This window comes from Callospermophilus lateralis, chromosome 3 (genome assembly GCF_048772815.1).
Source record: "Callospermophilus lateralis isolate mCalLat2 chromosome 3, mCalLat2.hap1, whole genome shotgun sequence".
Taxonomy (NCBI): Eukaryota; Metazoa; Chordata; class Mammalia; order Rodentia; family Sciuridae; genus Callospermophilus; species Callospermophilus lateralis.
The window spans coordinates 124,868,877-124,891,080 of NC_135307.1; the positions used below are offsets into that span (position 1 = coordinate 124,868,877).

Below are 22,204 nucleotides of genomic sequence, written 5' to 3' on the forward strand. Positions count from 1 at the left end.
ACACAATTGATCAGCAGTTTATATTAACACTAGGTAACAGTTGCCTTGGACTCTGCACAAACCTTATTGGCAGGTAGGCCTCTGTGGCCATTGGGATCAGGCATGCCCTAGTTCTGTGGTAACTTTGCTGGGTATGCACTTTAAGTGCATTTTAAGGCTGCACCAACCTCAGAAGCCACAGGGTATTTGTATAGCACTATGCCAAACACTGTAGTCTTGGAATTAGGGAAGCCCCTTGTACTGCAATGGCTGCAATAGATATGGGCTTATGGAATATACCAGTCAATTTTCCCAGAATTTCTGGAGAAGCTTACTGATGAAGAACATTTCCAAAGTTAGATACTTATTCTGGTCTTTGCCATCTAACTTGATGCACAGGTATCAATGCCTAACCACAAAGATCAAGAACAATCAGGAAACATGACAACAAATGGACAAAACAAGGTATGAATGACCCTAATGAGATGGAAAGTAGGAACTGCCTGACAAGAAATTCAAAATAACTTTTAAGGATTATCAAATTTCAAGAAAATACAAAATGGGGGAAAGTGAGACTAGAATTATGGCTTTAACAAATTGATTGAAATAATAACTTCAAGTAAATTCCAGAGCTGAGAAATATAATCAATGAAATGAAAAATGCAATAGAGATTCAATAGCAGAATTCATTATACAAAGAACTGTGAAAATGAATATAAGTTATTTGAAATTACATAGACAGGAGAAAAATGAGAAGGAATAAAGAGAGTCATAGTATTGATGGGACAGCATTAAAAGAGCAAATATTTGGAGTGGTTGTGTTCAGTGGGAAACTGAACAACATGCGTGCATGAGGTCTTGGGTTCAATTCTCAGCACAAAAGAAAATGAGCAGATGTTTCTGTGATTGGTGTTGAGGAAGTAAAGAGAAACGGGTACACTTAATAATAGAAAACTTTCCAAAACAGGAAAAATATAAATATCCAGGTACAAGAAGTTTGTAGGTCACCAATCATATTCAATCTAAATATGACTACCCCAGGATATATTATAATCAAACTTAGATCGACAAAAGGATCCTGAATGCCTCAAGTTTTTTTAAATGTAAATAACATAGAAGAGAGTTTTAATAAACATAGCAGCAGACTTCTCAACAGAAACACAGTTTAAAAGAGAGGGTGCTGAAGGAAAAAATAAAATAAAATCCAAGAATACTGTCCTTCAGAAATAGAGAAGCAAAGACATTCCCAGACCAACATTTATATATACAAGTTTGTTACGTTCAGACTTCCCTTGTAAAAAATGCTAAAAGGGACTATTAAGTCAGTCGTAGAGTACTTCTGTAGTATGTGTGAAGCCTTGGATTTGATCCACAGCACCACCAAAACAAAAACATACACATTAAAACATGGGAGTTCTTCAAGCTGAAATAAATGAATACTAATAAGTAACATGGAAACAACCAAAGTAGAAATCCACTGGGCAAAGTAATTATGTTGTCAAATTTAAAATACTCTAATACTGTAATGATTGTGTGTAAATTACATTTTAGTAAGAAGATTGATAATTTGTTAATATAATAATTTGTTAAGGGATATGTTATATAAAAGAATGTAAGAGTGACTTTAAGATTTAAAATGGTGGAGTAAAAGTGTAGAGAGTTTTTTGTGTAATTAGAGTTGTATTTAGCTTAATTGAAGCTTTTGTTTAAACGGTAAGGTTTTTTGTTTTTTGGTTTTTTTTTAAGTTCATGGTAATTACAAAACAAAACTCCATAAGCGAGATACAAAAAACAAAGGGACAAAATAAACTACTAGAATAAATTATTTAAGGGGAGATAGTAAGAGAGGAAGAAAGAAATGATGGACAAAACGACTAGAAGACAATAGAAATAAGTCCTTATCTATTAATAGTTACCCTGAATGTAATTCTCCAAGAGACATAGAATAGCGGCATGGATTAAAAAACAAAAAAAAACATCCAATGATATGCTTTCTAAGAGATGAATTTTACTCATAGGGGGACACACAGACTGAAAGTGAAGGGATAAAGAAAGATATTCCATGCAAATGGAAACCAGACAAAAGAAGAAGTAGCTATATTCATATCAAGTAAGATAGACTGGTCAGAAAAATGTGAAGAGACAAGAAAGTAAAGTGGTCAATTCTACAAAAGAATATAACAATTATAAATACTTACCCAACATTCAGCATGAAAATAAAGCAACTATTAATAGATCTGAAAGGAGAGAGAAGCTACAATACAGTAATAAGAGAGAATTTGAACACCCCACTTCGAAATGGACAAGGCAGAAAATCTACAAAGATGCATGGGGCTTAAACTATAAGTCAAAAGGACTAAACTGATATATAAAGACTCTTTCATTCAGAATAGAATGCTTTGCAATTGCACATGGAATTCTCCAATATAGATTATATGTTGGACCACAAAACAATTCTTGGAAAATTTAAGAATATTGAAATCATATCAAGTTTCTGGAGCATAGTGTATAAGTAATAGTGAACAATAACAAGAGGAAACAATTTACAAATACATGAAAATTATACAACATGCTCCTGACAAACAAATGAAGTAATTAGAAGGGAAATGAAAATAATTTCTTGAGGCAAATGAAAATGGAAATAAACATACAAAACTTATAGGATATAGGAAAAGCATTCTAAGTGGGAAGTTAATATCAATAAGTGTACATATTGAAAAAGAAGAAAGCCCTCAAACATGGCACCTCAAGGAAATAAAGTAGAGCAAACCAAGGCCAAAATTAGTAGAAAGAAGGAAAATAATATTAAAAGATAATAAATATCAGAATGAAATAAATGAAAAACAGCTTAGAAAAAAATGAAAATATTAACAATTTGAAAAAATAGAACAACAAACCTTCAGGAAGACTTAGTTAAGAGAAAACACTGAAAAATCACAGGTGAAAAGTGGAGAGATTACAAGTATTAGAAATGGAAATAACAGGATCATTAGAGACCATTATGTGCCAACAAACCAGATAAGCTGGAAGAAATAGATAAATTCTAATGCACATGTAATCTACCAATGTTGAGTTATGAAGAAATAAGCAATATAAACAAACCAATGACAAGGAAATTGAATCGATAATAAAATATTTTCATCAATGAAAAGCCCAGGCCTGATGGCTTCACTGCTGAATTCCACTAAACATTTAAAGAAAAATTAATACCAATTTTTCTCAAACTATTTTGAATAATTGAAGAGTGAATGCTTTCAAACCCATCTTATGAGGCCAGCATTATCCAAAAAAACAAACAAACAAACAAAAAACAACAACAACAAACAAACTAAAACCAAACAAGGAAACAGAAAAAGATGTGAAGGGAGGGAGAGAAAAAATGAAAAAAGGAAAAAAAAGGAAGAAAGAAAATTTCAGGCCAATATTTGCTGAACATAGATGCAAAAGTTCTCAAAAATACTACCAAACAGAATTAAACAATACATTGAAAAGATTCACCATGATCAAAGGACACATCTTAGAGATTTAAGAATGGTCAGCATATGTAAACCAATAGGCATAATATATCACATTAAAAGAATGAAGGACAAAAATTATATGTTTCTATATGCACTTGAAAATTTAATATCATTAAAAACTTTCAACAAATTAGAATGTGCCTCAACAGAATGGCCATATTTGACAAACACAACCAACATACTCGACTATAAAAGATGAAAGTTTTTTGTCTAAAATCAGGACCAAGAGCAGAATGTCACTCTTACCACTTCTACTTAATATAGTACTGAAAGTCCTAGCTAGAGAAATTAGGCAAGAGAAAGAAGTAAAAACCATCCAAACTGAAGAGGACTAAGTTAAATTGTCCTGATTTTCAGATGACATGGTCTTATATACAGAAAGCCCTGAAGACCCCACACACAAACAGAAAAATGTATAGAATAAACTTTGCAAAGCTTCAGGATATAAAAACATAAATATTTGTTTTGTCAGTAATTTCTGCTCACTTAGCTTTGCAGTACGTGTTTATTGCCTTGTGTGGCCATTTGCAAAAGATGTGGGTAACATTGATAACCATTAGTATTTCCATATCTCGGGATCATCCATTTCCTCTGAATTTAGTCCTTTCAGAACCTGGTAGATTCGATCTCATTTGCAGGTAGATACAGTGTCTGAAAATGATTAGATACTGTCAGTTCCTTTATCAAGGGCTTTTAATTGCTTTTCTCAGCATTGAAGTACAGGAAAGCAGAGGAAGGAAGTTATGTCTCTTGTTGGAAAAATTGTGTCTTTTTCCCTCCTGCCAGATAACCAAAAGTTTAATTTACTGTTATACACTCAGCATGGCTCTGTGATATATATACAAGATAATGATATATGATCATTATTGTGGGAAATATGGTGTTTTAGTCAGGTGTTTTTTTTTTTTTTTTTTTTTTGTCACTAACTGTAACCAAAATATCTGACAAAAACAACTTAGAAAAAGATTCATTTATTTTGGCTCATGGTTTCAGAAGATTGAGTTCATAGTCAGTTGGCTGCATTATGACAGAAGGGTGTGATGGAGGAGAGTTTCTCAACTCATGGAAGCTGGGAAGCAGCAACGAACAGGGGGCAGATAAACCCTTTCAAGCACACCTACAATTGGGTCCCACTTCCAGGTAGCCCATCTGCCAGTTTATTAATCCGTGATTAATTTACTGTTCAAGTAACAGCCCTCATGATTCAATCACTTCCTAAAACTCACTCTCTGAACCTTAATGCTTTGGACGTCATGCTTTCAACCCATGACCTTTTGAGAGACAATCCAAATCCAAATCATTACATTCTGCTCTTGGCCCCTAAAAGCCCATGCCCAACTCAGTGCAAATTTCAATCAATTTCCAAGAGCTCCCAGCATTGCTCAAAGGTGCAAGTCCAAAGCTTCTTCCAACACTTAGGGCAAATACTCTTAGCTATGAGCCTCCATAAGAATAAAAATGCAAGCTGTAAACTCCAATATAAAATAGCACAGAATAAACATTTCCATTCCAAAAGGTAGGAATGGGGCATGGAAAAAAGGAATAGGACCAAAGCAAGACTATAACCTAGCAAGGCAAACATTAAATCCTGTAGCTCCTCATCTGGCATCTGAGGCACACAGTGGCAGGATGTAGGCCCCAAAGGGGGTGCACAACACTGTCCCTTTAGCCTTGCATGTTATGGCCCACGTGGCTCTGCTCACTACCTGCAGCTTATCACAGCCGACAGTCTACTTTCCTGACATTTTTAACTTTCTGTAATTTCCAATACATCTTCAGCTTCACTCTCTGAGCTTTACCCACCACCCCTGAGGTGTTTCTGGCAAGAATTCTGACTTGGCTACCAAATTGCCTGACTTCTCAGGCCTTCCTTTTATATTGGGTGGAACTTTCATGATCCCCTGACTCTAGCATTGTGCATTCATGTAAAACTAGCACAATGTGGATAATGCTTACTGAAGCTTGAAGTGTATTCCCATTTCAGTCAGGCCCCCTTTGACCACAACTGAAGTGGCCTCATAGTGCCAGGATGACTGAGCATAGTAAAATGAATCCTAGGGAAAACAACAACAAAAAACCTTCCTAGGCACCCCTGTGTGAACAGGGTGCCCTCATGGTTTCTATATAAAGCAGAGTTTTTAAAATAAGTTTTTACTTTTATACCCTTGAGTCTGTGATGGGCATGGTCTTGTTTATTCCTGAGATACCCTCAAAGGCATCTTTCCTATTGTCTTTGTGCAAAGAAGTTGGTTTCTCTTTAATGGTACTAATATCTTCAACAACCACAACTTCCTTGGCCCCATTCTACACATGTTTTTCTGGCCAGATGAATCTCCAAATCTTTCTGATCATTTTCCCCCCCGATTCTTACAGTAAATCAAGCTACAAGCTTCCAGTAATATGCATGCGACTATCTGAATGCTGTACTACCTTGAAATTTCCCCCACCAGATTCATCACTCCATCACCTTTAAATTTAGCTTACCATAGACCAGTTCAATTCAAACTCCTCCCACAAACCAATTCCAAAGGTCCAAAGTCCTGAACAACATGGTTAGTGTAGTAATAGCAACAACTTTACTTCTTGTTGGTCAACATGATAAGAAGCTAACTGACTAGAACATCTCAGAGGGGAAAGATTTATTTTGGCTCATGGTTTCAGAGGATTCAATTGATGCTTGGCTGGTTCCCAGATAGAAGAACATCGTGGCAGAAGGGCATAGTAGAGGAGAGATGCTCAGCTCATGGCGGCCATGAAATGGGAGAGAACATAAACTGTTCCATAGCATACCCCTAGTGACCTAATTCCTCCAACTAGACCCCACTTCACAGTAGTCCATTCAGCTATTAATAAATGAATCAATTTGATGAGATAAGATCCCTCATGATCCAATCATTACCTAAAAGTCCCACTTCAGAACTGTGCTGTATTAGCACCATACTTTCAACACATAAATTTTGGGGGGACAAAACCAATCCATAACATGGGATGAGTAGTATACTTAGAATTCTAGCTCAGATGGCTGAGATTAGTATGGCTTCTACAAAGTTAATTTTTCAGAGCTTCATATTATCCATAAACATACAGTATTAAGAAAATGCATTTTTATCAAACATTCACTGAGTTCTAATTATATCTACATGTAGTAGGTGCTGGGGACATACAGCACTGTATTTACCTTGAAGGAGCTTATAGTGAAATTGAATATAGCAGTTTATAATTATATTTGAACGTGGTACAGTTACTTAGCAGATATTATGTGAGGCAGTGAAAATATAAAAGGTATTCAAATTTCCCTCAGGTAGGGGGCATTCAGTTAAGCAATGTTTTCTTTGGTTAGGACAGTTGGTAGAGTTGGGGAAAAGTTGCAAGTGCTCATGGGAAGATCTCAAAAGGCAAGTGGCTCAAAGGTCTGGAGTGTATAGTTTATGTCAGGGAGTATAGCATAGGCGACAAAGGCAAAGATAAACCATGAGTAGCCTCACATCTTATTCAGCAAGATTTAGATTTTATTTGGAAACAATGAAGAACCACAGTTGGTTTCATTCTGGCAAGAACATGTGGGGCTGTAGCAAGGAGTCTTAGGGAATCAGAGGTGCAGATGGGAGACAAAAACCTTATAAGAAAAACCTTATAAGAAAATATTCACATTAATTTTCATGAGCACAGTTTTCTGAGGGAAAGTCCAGAGCCTCTCCAAAATAGCCTGTTTATTAATTCCCATAGAATTGGAGGTAGGAGACCAGGGAGATTGCTAATGTGCTGGATATAGGAGACTACAGAGATAATGTAATTGTCCTGATGGAAAATGATGACACAAAAGACAGAGGCTGTGTTTCTGGGATAGGAACATTATCTGTGAACTGAAGAGTCCTATTTAAAAAGTAGATATTGTCCATAACCGATCTGATCAATTCATACTGGTTGAGGGAAAGGCAAATATAAATATGGTGAAAAGTGATAAATATACTTCTGCTGTGTGCATCATCCAATATAACCATTTAATTTTTATAAGAGGATCTATTTGCTCTATTCTGCTTTCTGCCTGAGTGAAAGGGAAAGCACAAAATATCACCTTTGATTAGCAACAAAGATTAGATGTGCTTATTTTGTTTATTAATTTATTGCCAGAAGTATAATATCACATTACCTCTCTATGAACTTTTTAATATTAATTTTAAGAAATGATAATTAAGGGATTTCTTAGAGGATACACAATACTAGTATCTTAAATTTGAACCTTAACTGAAACAACAGCAGAGAGTTTTGCATTTGATTCTTCATCATATTGACTATCATCTAGAGTGATGTCATTGGCGTGCACTAATATGTCATGCACTTTGACAACATGTAAATAAAACTTTAGGGAGTGAAACTAATTCAACATACATGATTTCATCTTATTGAAATAATAAGAAAAAAGAGTTTGACAAGGTATATATCATTGTGAAAGCAAATAACAACAACGGTAATAACAGCAACAAGAAAGAGGGGGCAGCAACAGCAGCAGTGGGGCAACATACCTTTCATAAGATTCTAGGAGATTTTTTTTTTGTAGTTTCTTTGGGACTTTTTTTTTTTTACATAATCAATTATGTCATCTGTGAATAGGAACACTTTTATTTCTGGATTTCCAAATATGTCTTCCTATTATTTCTTTTTATTGACTTATTGTACTAGCTTGAAATGCCTATGGAATGTAGGATATTTTGCTTGTTAAAAATCTTTTGAGATTATTTTTTTAGATAATATCAATTTCATTTCTAGAGTGGATGTAAAACAATTGAATAATTTTTTAAAAAAACATTTATTATATTTTTAGGTGTATATGGACACAACACAATGCCTTTATTTTTATGTGGTGCTGAGGATAGAACCAGGGTCCTGCCCATGCTAGGAGAGTGCTCTACCACTGAGCCACAATCCCCAGCCCCCTTGAATGATTTTTAATCAGTTAATTTTTATTTTCACAAGAAAGACCAACAGGGATAGAAAAAAAAAATGAGTTAAGGTGGCTTCAGACAAATTCAGAATTATCCCTGTAAGACAAATTATATCTTTTTTGTATGAAGTGGGTTATAATTAGTGTTATTATTTGGATTATTTTATTGAGTTGGAGGTTTTGGTTGTGATTAGTGTTAGCATTAAAGGTAAGATTAGAGTTCCATGTTCAGTGCCATGGTTCATGGTCTAGTTCCAGATAAGGTCAGAGACCTATAACCAAGTATCAGATTCAAGCCCAAGGTCATGTTCAAGCTTCTGGGTAAATCAGGTCAAGGTTGAGAACAGTATTCATAGTCATGTCCTAGGTTATGATACAGTATCCATGTTTGAGATCCTGGAGTTCATATTCTAAGATTGGAAGTCCAAGTTGAAGGACTGGGTTTAAGATACAGTGTCCATAGATAATGTCAAGCCCAGTATAACTAAACCTGATATTTTAAAATCTGGTTGAAATGTAGAAATCCAGATTGAGGTCAAGGGTTTAGACAAAATTTTTAGTTCTAAGATCTAGGTCCAGGTTTAAGGCCCAAGTTTCTGATTATAAGATCCAGTGTGCACATTCAGGTTCAGGTTCCTTTCAATTTTCAAGGTCTGGGTCCGTGAAAATGAATTAGATACAATTTCAAGTTCAAAAGCATGGAAAAACCCAGTTCCAAAGTTGGAGTTCAGTATCAATATCTAAGATCCAGGAAAACATGCAGGCCCAGTGCTGAGTTCAGGTTTGGGTTTCCATTCTAAATCTGCAGCCTCATTCTAATGTCCATTCTCAAGATTCAACTTCATAGGTGTAGGGTCTGCTTATAGGGTCTAGATATAAGTTAAAGTTCTAGGTTTAGATATAATGTCCAAATCTAGGTCTAAGGTCAGGTTTAAGGAATCAGAAGGAGGAAAAGGACAAGTATACTGCTTCAGATAACTGTACACCACCACACTGTATCACATTTTTGTCAAATCATTGCCATTCTAAGAAAGCTTCAATACTCAAAAAACATTTTATTTGTAAAAATATAACCTGTTTTTCTCAGCTATGATATGAACTACCTTTAACATATTTTCTTCCTTACATAATTATATATACTTATGATTTTATATTGAATGCCTGCCAAGCTACAGTGTCTCCAATGTGTCACAGTTTATAGGTTTAAGATAGAGTGTCCATAGAGGAATGGACTTTCTGAAGGCATAAAATATTGTCCTGTTGGAGGATTTGATTCATTATAAACTTTTCATTGGTGATATTCTGATTTTTCTACAGGACGCTATTAGCAGGCTAACCTTTCATCCCTTATCTGATGGAAACTGGGAGAATTTACAGGTTACTGAGCAGGGAGGTGAATTTCTGTCACCTGCTAGTAATAACAAGTAGTGAAATAATGCTCATTTGCCACTAGATAATGTAGTGGCGTTTCAGGGAAAGTTGAGCTTCTGCCCCAACACTGAAGCAGTAAGAATTAATGATAATATAAGGTAAGGCTAGTCAACATTCTCTTCATCCTATCTGGAGCACACTTTGGTGACAGTTGGATCTAGTGGGGACCTGATCCTGTAATCCCTCTTGACTCAAATGAAAATGAATAAGGTGATGGGGAGAGGACTTCTCCCTTCTGTGTCAGTGGATCCCATGAAAACTTGAAATAACATTCTCACTTGGAGGCAACAAAGTGGTATGATTTGCTGCCCTCTTTTACTGGGAAGGTGTCAGTGGGACAAAGAGGAAAGCTGAACTTCTATCTAATCCTTACAACAAAGTAATATGAATCTAAATTTCATTTTTGCTGGGGAGTTGTGGGGGATGGGGCAGTAGGAAGCAGAACATACAGGATCACTGGGGCCTTAAACTACACCTAAATAGGAAGACTGCCTGAAGCTTATGTTGGATCCAGAGCTACAAAATATATCCAGAATGTTTAGGACAGAATTGAAAATCACTCATCACAGCAAGAACTAAGAAAATCACAACTTAAAAAAATAGAAAATCTACAAGTGCCAACATCAAAATGAATCAGATACTGGACTTGTTAAGAATTTTAAAGAAGGCATCATTAAAATGCTACAAAAAAGCAATATGAATTCTCTTGAACCAAATGGAAAGAAATAGAAAATTTCAGCAATGCAATATACATTATTAAAAAACCAAAGGCCAATTACAGATATGAAAAATAAATTACTCAAATAAAAACCTTGATGAATGAACTCAAATAGTAGAGGGGAGATGACAAATCAAAGAACTGATGAACATGAGGACAGATCAAAATAATTTACCCATCTTAGCAACAGACATAAGCCTGAAAATAAATGAACAAGTTCTTGGGGATCTGTTAGACAGTAACAAAACACAATATTCACATCAGTGCAACAGAAGAGGGAAGAGGTGAAACTGAAAAAAAAGTTTGAAGGATTAATGGCTTAAAGTGTCCCTAATTTGGAAATAGATTTAAATCTATAGATTAATTTATAGATTTAAGAAGATGAGCAAACCCAAATAGGATAGACCTTAAGAAATACATGCCAAAATACATAATAATTGAACTCTAAAAACTAAAGACAAACAGAAAACATCTTAAAAGAAGCTAGGAAGAAATGATACATTACTTAAGATTTAAATGATCATGGATTTCTTATCTGTAAACATGAAGTCCAGAAGGAAACAGAAAAACATTTTTCAGGCAACGTATCAACCACAAACTCTACATCCAGAAAAACTATATTTCAGGAATAAAGAAATAAATTTTCAGATGAAGGAAAACAGAGTTTCCAACGCAACTACCATTGAAGAATGGCTAAAGGACATTATCTAAACAGAAAAGAAAGGATAAAGAATATCCTGTGATTTCAAAAACAAAAACATGGAAGGTTAACTGTAGAGGTAAAAATATAATAATAATCCTTAAAATTTCCCTGAGATACTTAAATCATATTCAAAGGCAGAACCAAAAATTATACACAATCTGATATGATTCTCAAAGTATGTAGAAGAAAAACTTAAGACATGAATGCTTTTAAAACGTAGAAGGCAAAGGGACCTAAATTAAAGTAAGGTATAAATATCGGTAGAATAAGGTAAGGTATATATGAATAATACTTAGAGACAAGAAAAATATAAAAAGCAATACACTTAAAAACATAAATGAATCAACATGGAATCTTTTTTTAAAAAACAAAGTTCAGGTGATTCATGGGGAAGCAGTATTTCAGTTAGATTTTTCCACTACTATGACCAAAAGACCTGACCAGAACAATTTTAGGAAGAAAGGTTTATTTGGGGGTTCATGGTTTCAGAGGTTTCAATTTAAAGATAGCTGGCTCCATTCCTTAGGGCTCAAGGTGAGGCAGAACATCATGGTGGAATATTGTGGCAAAGAAAGTAGGTCAGGATATGGCCACCAAGAAGCACAGAGAAAACTCCACACTTCAGAGACAAAACATACCTAAAAGGCATGCATTCCAATGATCCACCTCCTCCAGCCACACCCTATTTGCTTCATTAATCCCTATCAGGGGATTAATGCACTGATTTAGTTAAAGTTCTTATAATCCAATTGTTTGACCTCTGAACTTCCTTGCATTCTCCCATGATTTTGGCAGGGGGATACCTAATATCTAAACCCTAACAGGCATAGAGGGAGAAAGAAAGGAAGGAAGGAAGGAAACAAGGGAGGGAGGGAGTGAAAGAAACAGAGGTATAAGAACCAGAAGGAACAAACAGGAAACAAATAATAAAAAGGTGAACATGAGTTCTAACATGTCAATTTTCAGTGTGATTGGCTTTCATATACTAACTAAAAGACAAAGGACTGGCATCACTAAAATGACAGAATAAGAAACTACACAATTTATCCCTTTAAAGAAACAATTGATGAACTAGCAAAAGCTGTCAGAATGCAGACTTCCATTTCTGATTCAGCATATAAATTGCCTAAAAGCTGCCACCTAATTCTAACAACAAGTAAAAACTGAAAAATCAATGACTCTTTATGTCCGTTAGAAAATTGAGGTCAGAGGGAAAACCATTGCCCCCAAAATTAGGCAGGAAAATTACTGAAAATTACTACTTACTGGAATAGAAACCTATAAACAGGAACCTCCTAAGAACCAGTGCTTCTGTAGGAAAACCTGAGCTGTAATTTAAGAATTGTTGAAGACTCATCGTCAGATAAACTCGAGAGTAAAAATCTTCAGGATTTTTACCTCCTATCACAGGGAGACCTGTTGAGAATTTAACCTCCTGGAGCACTACCAGGTCCTTATAGTAAATGCCAGAGAAAAATCTTCTCAGTTCCAAAAGGGTCAAGAGAACACAAAGCATTCTGAAATACACCAGTACATCCTGTTGTTTTTAACAAGGCCTACCCTCAGAGGAAACCATTTTACCAGATCCTTACCTGGGCTTTTATCAGAGCCTATCCCACCTGGGGAAAGGAAACAACCAGCTCCACCTGGCCCTGGCTAAAAGGACTCCCGTTCAAAAGGAAAAATGAGAACCACTAACTGGTAAAATTTAGAGTCCAGGGGCACAGTCTCACAAAAATTCTGACAGCTAATTATAGAATAATAGAACACTTAATTTCAACCAAACCTGACTTCACCATCACATTAGTGAAGACCTTTCTGACACAGTTCCTTTGACCCAGCACATAACATCTTTCTAAAAGAAATCACAATTCATACTAAAAGGCAAAAAATGTATTTTGAAGGAACTAACTAACCATTAGAATCAGAATCGGATATGGCAGGAACATTGGAATAAATGAAGGCAAAAAAAAGAAAACCTTCATTTTTCTTAATTTACCTAACAGGTGACACTTTTTTCAGAATAATAACAATGTATTAACAATTTATAAGCATATATAAATGTGCTTGTTTACAAGTGAACTGAATAAGAATAAAAATATTAGGAATAAGAAGAAAGAATGATAGCTGGGCACAGTGGCACACGCCTGTAATCCCAAAGGCTTGGGAGGCTGAGACAGGAGAATTGTGAGTTCAAAGCCAGCCTCTGCAATGGCGAGGCATCAAGCAACTCAATGAGACCTTGTCTCTAAATAAAATACAAAATGTAGCACAGTGGTCAAGTACACCTGAGTTCAATCCCCAATACTGAAGGAAAAAAAAAAAAAGAAGGAATTATGATTGCTTTTTATTGCCTGTGAAGCAGTGTGGTGTTATTTGAAAGTGAACTTGGATTAGTTGTATTGTATTTTACAAACTCTAGGGCAATCACTAAAAAAAAGTGGAAAAACAAGTATAGCTCCTACATTAAGAAAGGAGAGAAAAATGTAATCATAAAAATGCTTACTTAAAGCCATAAAAGGCAGGAAAATATGACAGAGGAATAAAGAGTACTACAGATAGAAGATATTAAACCAATTATATTAACAATTATTTTGGATGTCAACTGTCTAAAACACTATTTAATAACTAGAGATTGATATAGTAGATAAAAAATGCACAGCATGTTGCCTATGAGAACCCACTTTAAATACCAAGAAACATGATTAAAATTAATAGAATGGAGAAAGATATACCATGCTAACACTAATAAAGGGAAGTGGGAATAAGTATACTATTTTTATACAGAGCATACTTCAAAGTGAGGAAAGTTGTAGAGGATAAAGAGGAATATTACATAATGATAAAGAAATAAATACTCCAAGAAAACAGAATCTTGAATGTTTATAGACCTAAAAATAACATCAAAATATGTAAAGCAGAAACTAATAGAACTGTAAGGAAAAACAGATGAATTCACTGTTGTCACTAGAGACTTCAACACCTTCTATCAGAAATAGATCTAGCAGATAGTCCACAAGGACATAGTTGAACTCAGTATCAATCAACTAGATATAATTGATAACTATAAACTCCTTTATCTAACAACAGTAGAATATACATTAGTCTTAAATGTTAACAGTGAACATTCACCAACTGTTATTAGTCTATTTTCTATAGTTATAACACAATAGCTGAGGTTGAGTACTTTAGAAACAAAAGAAGTTTATTTAACTCACAGTTTGGGAGAGTGAAATTTCAAGATTGGGTGGCCCCATCAATTAGGCCTCATGGTGGATGGCAACATGTGGGAGGGCATGTGAGAGAAAGAAATCATGTAACAAGACAGGAAGCAGAGTATAGGGAAGGATGCTTCTCACTCATTCCTTCTTTCGCAGGAACTAACTATAAATGGATGGAGTTGGAGAATATCCTGCTAAGCAAAATAAGCCAGTCCCAAAAAATGAAAGGCTGAAATGTTCTCTCCGATGCTGATCCATAATGGCAGCGGGGCATGGAAAAAAATGGAGGAAATTTGAATGGACAAAGGGGAGTGACAGAAGGGGGCATGGGGACAGGAAAGATGGTAGAATGAGTCATACATTATTACCATAGGTACATGTATGACTGCACATATGGTGTGATGCTACATTGTGTACAACTAGAGAAATGAAAAGTTGTGCTGCAATTGTGCACAATGAATCAAAATACATTCTGCTGTCATATATACCTAATTAGAATTAATTAGTTAATTAAAAAAAGAATTATGCTAATCCCTTCCAAGGCCTGCACTCTCAATGACCTAACTGCTTCCTACTAGGCTCTACCTGTTAAAGGTTTACCATTTCCCAACACTGCTATACTAAGGACCAAGCTTTCAATCCAGGAATCCTTGGTAGATATACTCAATCAATTGCACCAAATAGACCACATTCTGCTACACAAAACACATCTTAACAATTTAAAAAAATCAATCATGCAATGATTATTCTATGTAATTAAACTAGAAATTAGTAACAGAAAATTAGATGAAAATCCCCAAATAATTGGAGATTTAAAAAGATTTATTTATGTATTTATTGTAATACTTGGAATCAAAGGACCTCACACAAACTAGACTACTTATCTACTCATGAGCTACAATCAATATTCCAAGAAAACAGAATCTTCAATGTTTATACACCTAAAAATAGCATCAAAATATGTAAAGCAGAAACTAATAGAACTGTAAGGAGAAACAGATGAATTCACTGTTGTCATTAGAAACTTTAACTCTATCAAAACAGTCAGATCTAACAGATGGTCAATAAAGACATAGTTGAACTCAATATCAATCACACTTTATTTTTAGTTTATTATTTATTTCAAAATATATATAGTTTCATTGACCAAAAATAAAAATCATATAAATTTAGGAATATAATGTGATGTTTTGATATGAGTATACATTGTGAAATGATTATCATAATTAAACCAATTAACATATTCATAACCTTACATGGTTATAATTTGCATGTGTTTGTGTGCATGTGTGTGTTCAAAACAAACTTCTAAATAGTGCATTGGTCAAAGAAGAAATCTCAAAAAATTGAAAAATATTTTAAATAAATGGAAATGAAAACACAACTTTTCAAACTTTGTGGGATGCACTGAAATAAATTTAGAAATTGATGCATATGTTGGAAAATAAGAAAGATCCAAAATTAATAATATAATTATTTACCTTAAAAATCTAGAAAAGAAGGGAAAAGTACATACAGAGTAAGCTGGGGACAAAATAATAATAAAAAATATTAAATAATAATAAATAATAAAATAATAATAAAAATATTAAATCAATGAAATGAACACAGGAAGTCAATAGAAAACCATCAAAAAAACCAAAAAGATTGTTCAGCTTTAGTCAAATTAACTTCAAAAAGGAAAATATGCAAATTGTTATCATCAGAAATAAAAGAGGGGACATTACTATCTGGGATATTAATTCCCTGATATAACATTACTATTATATCAGGGAATTAAAATGATAACCATAGAATATTATAAATTTCTATGCCTATAATTTGATAGCTTAGATGAAATTGACCAACACTTTGAAACACACAATCTGCCAAAACTCACATTAGAAGAAATGGAAATTTCAATAAATTCTCATTTATTAAATGTATTTAAGAAATGATTACTAACATGCCATTCCAAAACAAAAGGCACTGGATTCATAAGGCTCACTGGCAAATTCTACCAAGCATGTAGGATAAAAATTATACCAATTCTCTACAATCTTTTTCAGAAGATAAAAGCAGAGGAAACATTTTAACTCATTTTATGAAGCCAATATTACTGTAACACCAAAACCAGACATTAAAGAAAGAAAACTTCAGACCTATATCTCCCATAAACATAAATGCAAGAATTCTCAACAAAATATTAGCATATAACATCAACCAACAAAAAGAATTATGCACCACAACTATATGGGATTTCACCTAAGTATGGAAGACTGGTTCAATATTAGAAAGTCAATTAATGCAATCACATGAAAAGGCTAAAGGGTAAAATCATATGATCATATAAATAGATTCAGGAAAAACATTTGATAAAAGACCACATACATTCATAACAAAAACTAGAAGATTTTCTATAAGACAGGATGTCACCTTTCACCAATCCTTTTCATCACTATACTGGAAGTCTTAGATAATTTAATCCAAGAAGAAGGAAAATGTATACTGTTGGAAAGGAAGAAATAAATTTGTCTTTATTCACAGATAACATGATCGTCACATCAAACATCTCAAAAAATTGAGAAAAACAAACTCCTGGAACTAAAAGAAAGTAAATCACCATTTCAGCATATAAAGCTAGTGCTCAAAAGTCAATCAATTTCATGTCTACCAACGCTGAGAAAACAGAATTTGAAAATAAGACATGACACTCTTATTAGCATTCTCAAACACTGAAATATTCGTGTATAAATTTAACAAAATATATACAAGATATATCTGAAGAAAACTACAAACCTTTGATAAAATATGGGAACTAAATAAATTGAAAGATATTTCATGTTCTTGAGTAGGAAGATTTAATATTGTCAAGATGTCAGTTTTTCCTAAATTGACCCATAGAATCAAAGCAATCCCAATAAAAATCAAGTTAGTTATTTTGCAAATACCAAAAACCTGATTCTAAAGTTTATATGGAGAGTAAAAAGACCTAGAATAGACAACACAAAATTGAAGGAGAATAACAAAGTTGGTGTACTGACACCCGTGTCTTCAAGACTTGATATCAAGTTATAGTAATCAAGGCATTGTAGTAGTGGTGAAAGAAAAGATAAATAGACCAAAATAAATGTAGTCAACTAACATTTGACAAAGAAGCAAAGACTAAATGGCACAAAGATAATTCTTTAACCAAATGGTGCTAGAACAACTGGATATACACTTACTAAAAATACTGCATATCCATATGTAGAAGAATGAGACGAGATCTCTTCCTCTCACCCTATACAAGAGTCAACTCAAAATGGATCAAAGTCCATGAGGAATTAGACCAGAAACTGTGGGGAGCCACCCATAACCCCTGAGCCGAGATGGCTCCCCCTGCCTTGAGTGATGGGGGTGTGGATCTGACAGGCACGCGAAAGCTGTGCAAGGCAAGTGGCCTTTACCCTTGCTTGGCAACCGGAGCCTGCTTCAAGCCCTACCTGGCATTACTTAATTGGGATGGGCAGCCTCCTGAAGCCCAATTCCTTGCCTTATTTGGGTGGAACTTTCTCGATGTCTTTTCCCCAATAAATAGAAGGTTTTGGGTGTGCTCCCTCTCTCTTGCTCCTTCCAGCACTGCAGCTGCTCTTGGGGTCAAAGAGCCATCTTGCCTTAGAAACTTATGTTCATGTGCTGCATGGTTTCCTTGCCGTTTTCTTAGTTACTGATATAGCCAGCTCCTTTGAACCCAGTTCATATCACCAGTCTGGCCAGCAGGTGATAAGAAACTTTGCAGGAAGAAAACATAGGCTCAACACTCCAACATATTGACACAGGCATCAACTTCCTTAACAAGACTCCAAAAGTTTAAGAAATATAACCAAGAATCAATAAGTGGGATAGCATCAAAGTAAAAAGCTTCCACACACTAAGGGAAACAATGAAGAGTGTAAAGAGAGTCTACAGAATGGAAAAAGATCTTTGCCAGGGGATTAATATTCCAGAATATAGAAAGGATTAGAAAAAAAAACATAACACCAAAAAAACCTCCAATAACCCAATCAACAAATGGGCAAAAGAATTAAACAGACACTTCTCAAAATTAAGAAATACAGGGGTGGTGTTGTGGCTCAACGGAGGAGCATTCACTTAGCATGTGTGAGGCCTTGGGTTCGATCCTCAGCACCACATAAAAATAAATAAAATAAAGGTATTGTGTCCAACTACAATTAAAAAAGAAACATTTGAGAAAAAAATTAAAAAATACAAATAGTCCACAAATATATGAAAAAATGTTAAACATACCTATACTTGAGACTTAATCTCACTCCAGTCAGAATGGAAATCATCAAGAATACAATAGTAATAAAAACTGGTGAGGATGTGACAGAAAAGGTATATTCATACATTGTTGGTGGGATAGGAAACTAATACAACCACTCTTGAAAACAGCATGGAGATTTCTCAAAAGACTAGAAATAGACGATATGACCCAGCTATCCCACTTAATCTAAAAGAAAAAACTAAAGTCAGCATATTATAGCAATACATACATATCAATATTTGTAGCTGCACAATTCACAGTAACCAAGTTATGGAACCAGCCTAGGTGCCCATCCACAAAAGAATGGATAAAGAAAATGTGGTGTGTACACTCTATGTTTTACTCAGCCAGAAAGAAGAATGTAATTATGGTATTTGCTGGTAAATGGATGGAACTGGAGATCATCACATTAAGTGAAATAAGCCTGACCAGAAAGTCAAGGATTGAATGTTTTCTCTCATATGGAGAAACTAGACCAAAATAATGGGGGAAAAGGCTTGGGAGGAATTCCATGAAGATAGAAGAGAAATCAATGGAGTAGAGGAAGGGAATAGAGGGAGAGTGAGAAAGGACAGGAAAGGGGAGGAACAATGTGATTAAATTGACTAAACTGTGCCATGTACATATATGAATATGTCAGAGTTAATTTCACTTTTATGTTTATCTATAAATTATTAATATAAGAAACTATAAATAAATAAGATGAAGACCAGTAGTGTATAGAAAGGGGAACAGAAGTACGAATGAGGGGAGGGAAAGAGTTAAGTATTTGGGGACTGAGGTGAAGACAATTATATTCGATGCATGTATGATTGTGTCAAAATGAACCACAATATTTTATGTATAAGTATAATGCACTAATAAAAACATTAACAAGTAAAAAAAGACAATATAACTTTTAAATATTAAGGAACTTGAATAGACATTTCTTGGAAGAAGACTTACAAATGGCTAATAACTACATCAAAAGATGCATAACATTTTTTTTTAGGAAAATGAGAACCACAATGAGATACCATTTCATACCCCTAGGATGACTCTAATCATAAAAACACAAAATAACAAGTGTTGATGTGGCTGCGGATAAATTGGAACCCATAGCACTTGCTGATGAAGATATTGTATAAGGTGTTCAACAGAGGTAAATACTTTAAAAATATCAAGATTATCATTTGTCTTTTATCCTTCTATTAATGTGATGTGACATTTGTTGATTACATATGTTGAAACATTGTTGCATGTAGGGTTAAATCCATTTGATTATGACATAATATTTTCAATGTGTTCTTGAATTATGTTTGCTACTTTTTTGTTGAGTTTTGCATCAACATCCATTAAAGATATTGACTTGTGATTTTTTTTCTCACAGTGTCTTTTTTTGACTTTGGTATTTAGGTTACCCCTGGCTTCATAAAATGAGTTTGGTCAAGGTACAGTGGCTCACATCTGTAATCCCAGATGTTCGGGAGGCTGAGGCAGGAGGATCTTGAGTTCAAAGCCAGCCTTAGCAAAAGCGAGGCACTAAGCAACTCATAGCTGGTTCATACGGTGACAGAGTCTCTAAATAAAATACAAAACAGGGCTGGGATGTGGTTCAGTGGTCGAGTGTCCCTGAGTTCAATCCCTGGCACCCAAAAAAATAAAAAAATTAAATGAGTTTGGAAGTGTTCCTCTTCAATTGCTTTGAAGAGTTTGAGAAGCCATCCATTTCTGAGTTTTTCTTTGGGAGATTTTGATTGTTTATTCAAAATCACTCATTATTGTTCTGTTCACATTTTCCATTTCTTCATGCTTCCATTTTGGTTGTTGAATGTTTCTAGGGATTTACCCATTATTCAATTTGTTGGCATACAATTATCTATTAAGATCCTTTTTATTTCTATGATATCAGTTATAATGACTCCAATTTCACTTTTAAATATTTTTTTCTAGTTGTAGATGGACACAATGCCTTTATTTCATTTATTTATCTTTTTACGTGGTGTTGAGGATCAAACCTAGGGCATCACACATGCTAGGCAAGACCTGTCCCACTGAACTACAGTCCCACTCCTCTCATTTCACTTTTATCTTATTAGAATCATCTTTTTTATTAATTATCCTAGTTGAAATTTTGTTTATTTTCTTTTTCAATAAAACTACTCAGTTCTTTTGATATTTATTATTTTTCTAGTCTATATTCTATTTAATTCTGCTATGATTTTTGTTATTTCTTTCCTTTTAATAACATTTAGCTTTATTTGTTGTTCTTTTTGTAGTTTTTTTCAGATGTGAAGTTATGCTATTTTATTTTATATTTTATTTATATTTATTTATTTTTATATTTATTTTATTTATGCTATTTTATTTTATATAGTTAAGCTATTTATTTTATCTTATTCCTTTCTTCTTAATGTAGAAGTTTATTACTAAAAAATTCCCTTCTATAACTGCTTTTACTTGGTCTCATAATTTTGCTGCCATTTATTCCTCTCAAGATACTTTTATTTCCCTTTTGATTTTTCCTTGGGTCCATTGGTTTTTCATAGTTATGAATTTCCCAGTTTTTCTCCTGTTATTTATTGCTAGTTTCATAATGTTGTATAAAAAATGGATACTTGATATGATTTTGATCTTCTTAAATTTGTAAAGATTGTTTTGTCTTCTCTATCATGGAGAATGTTCTATGTGTGCTTGAGAAAAATATGTATTCTCATACTGTTGGTTGGAATGTTCTTATGTCTGTTCTATATGATCTATATTACATTCATTTGGTCTAAAGTAAAAATTTGGAGCCAATATTTTTTATTGGTTTTCTGTGTGGATTATCTATCAATTATCAAAAGCAGGGTATTAAAATTCCTTACTATTATTCTATTGCTAGACTGTAATTTCTCTCTCAATATATATTAATATATGCCTTGTTCAGTAAATTCAATGTTGGGTGCATAAAGATTTATCATTGTTGTATTCTCTTGATAAATTAACTCCTTCGTCATTATATAATTACTTTCTTTGTCTTACAGTTAACTTGAAGCCTATTCATATTCTACCATAGCTACCCAGGCTCTCTTTTCCATTTGAATGAATAACTTTTCCATTCCTTCAGTTTCAACCTATGTGTAGTCTTAAAGTAGGCACCCTAGAGTTGAGTTTTATAAAATCCATTTGTTCACTCTTTATGTTTTGATTGGATAATTTAATTAATTTACATTTAATGTGATTGTTGACAAATAAAGACTTAACTTCTCATGCTTTTTTGTAGTACTTTTGTTTCTTTGTTCCTCTCTGTTTTTCTTTATGATTTGATGATATCTATGGTGACATGCTTTGATTCCTTTCTCTATCTTTTGTGTGTCTGCTGTAGATTTTTGCTTTGTGATTACCATGTAGCTTACACAAAACAGGCATAATAGTCTAATTTA

General features: G+C 34.0%; 1 protein-coding gene across 2 annotated transcripts in view; it reads left to right on the plus strand.

Moving 5' to 3' along the window:
• The window catches only part of Ube3a (ubiquitin protein ligase E3A), a 189,842-nt gene that overhangs the window by 121,700 nt on the left and 45,938 nt on the right, over positions 1-22,204 (plus strand). Inside the window, exon 12 of one of the 2 annotated variants that reach the window (XM_077109184.1) lies at positions 19,792-19,934. The exons of the other annotated variant lie outside the window; for it this stretch is intronic. Coding sequence (XP_076965299.1) covers positions 19,792-19,837 — 46 coding nt within the window. The 3' untranslated portion in view covers positions 19,838-19,934. Of the gene's footprint in view, positions 1-19,791; positions 19,935-22,204 lie in introns of those variants that run through there. 2 annotated transcript variants of the gene reach the window in all.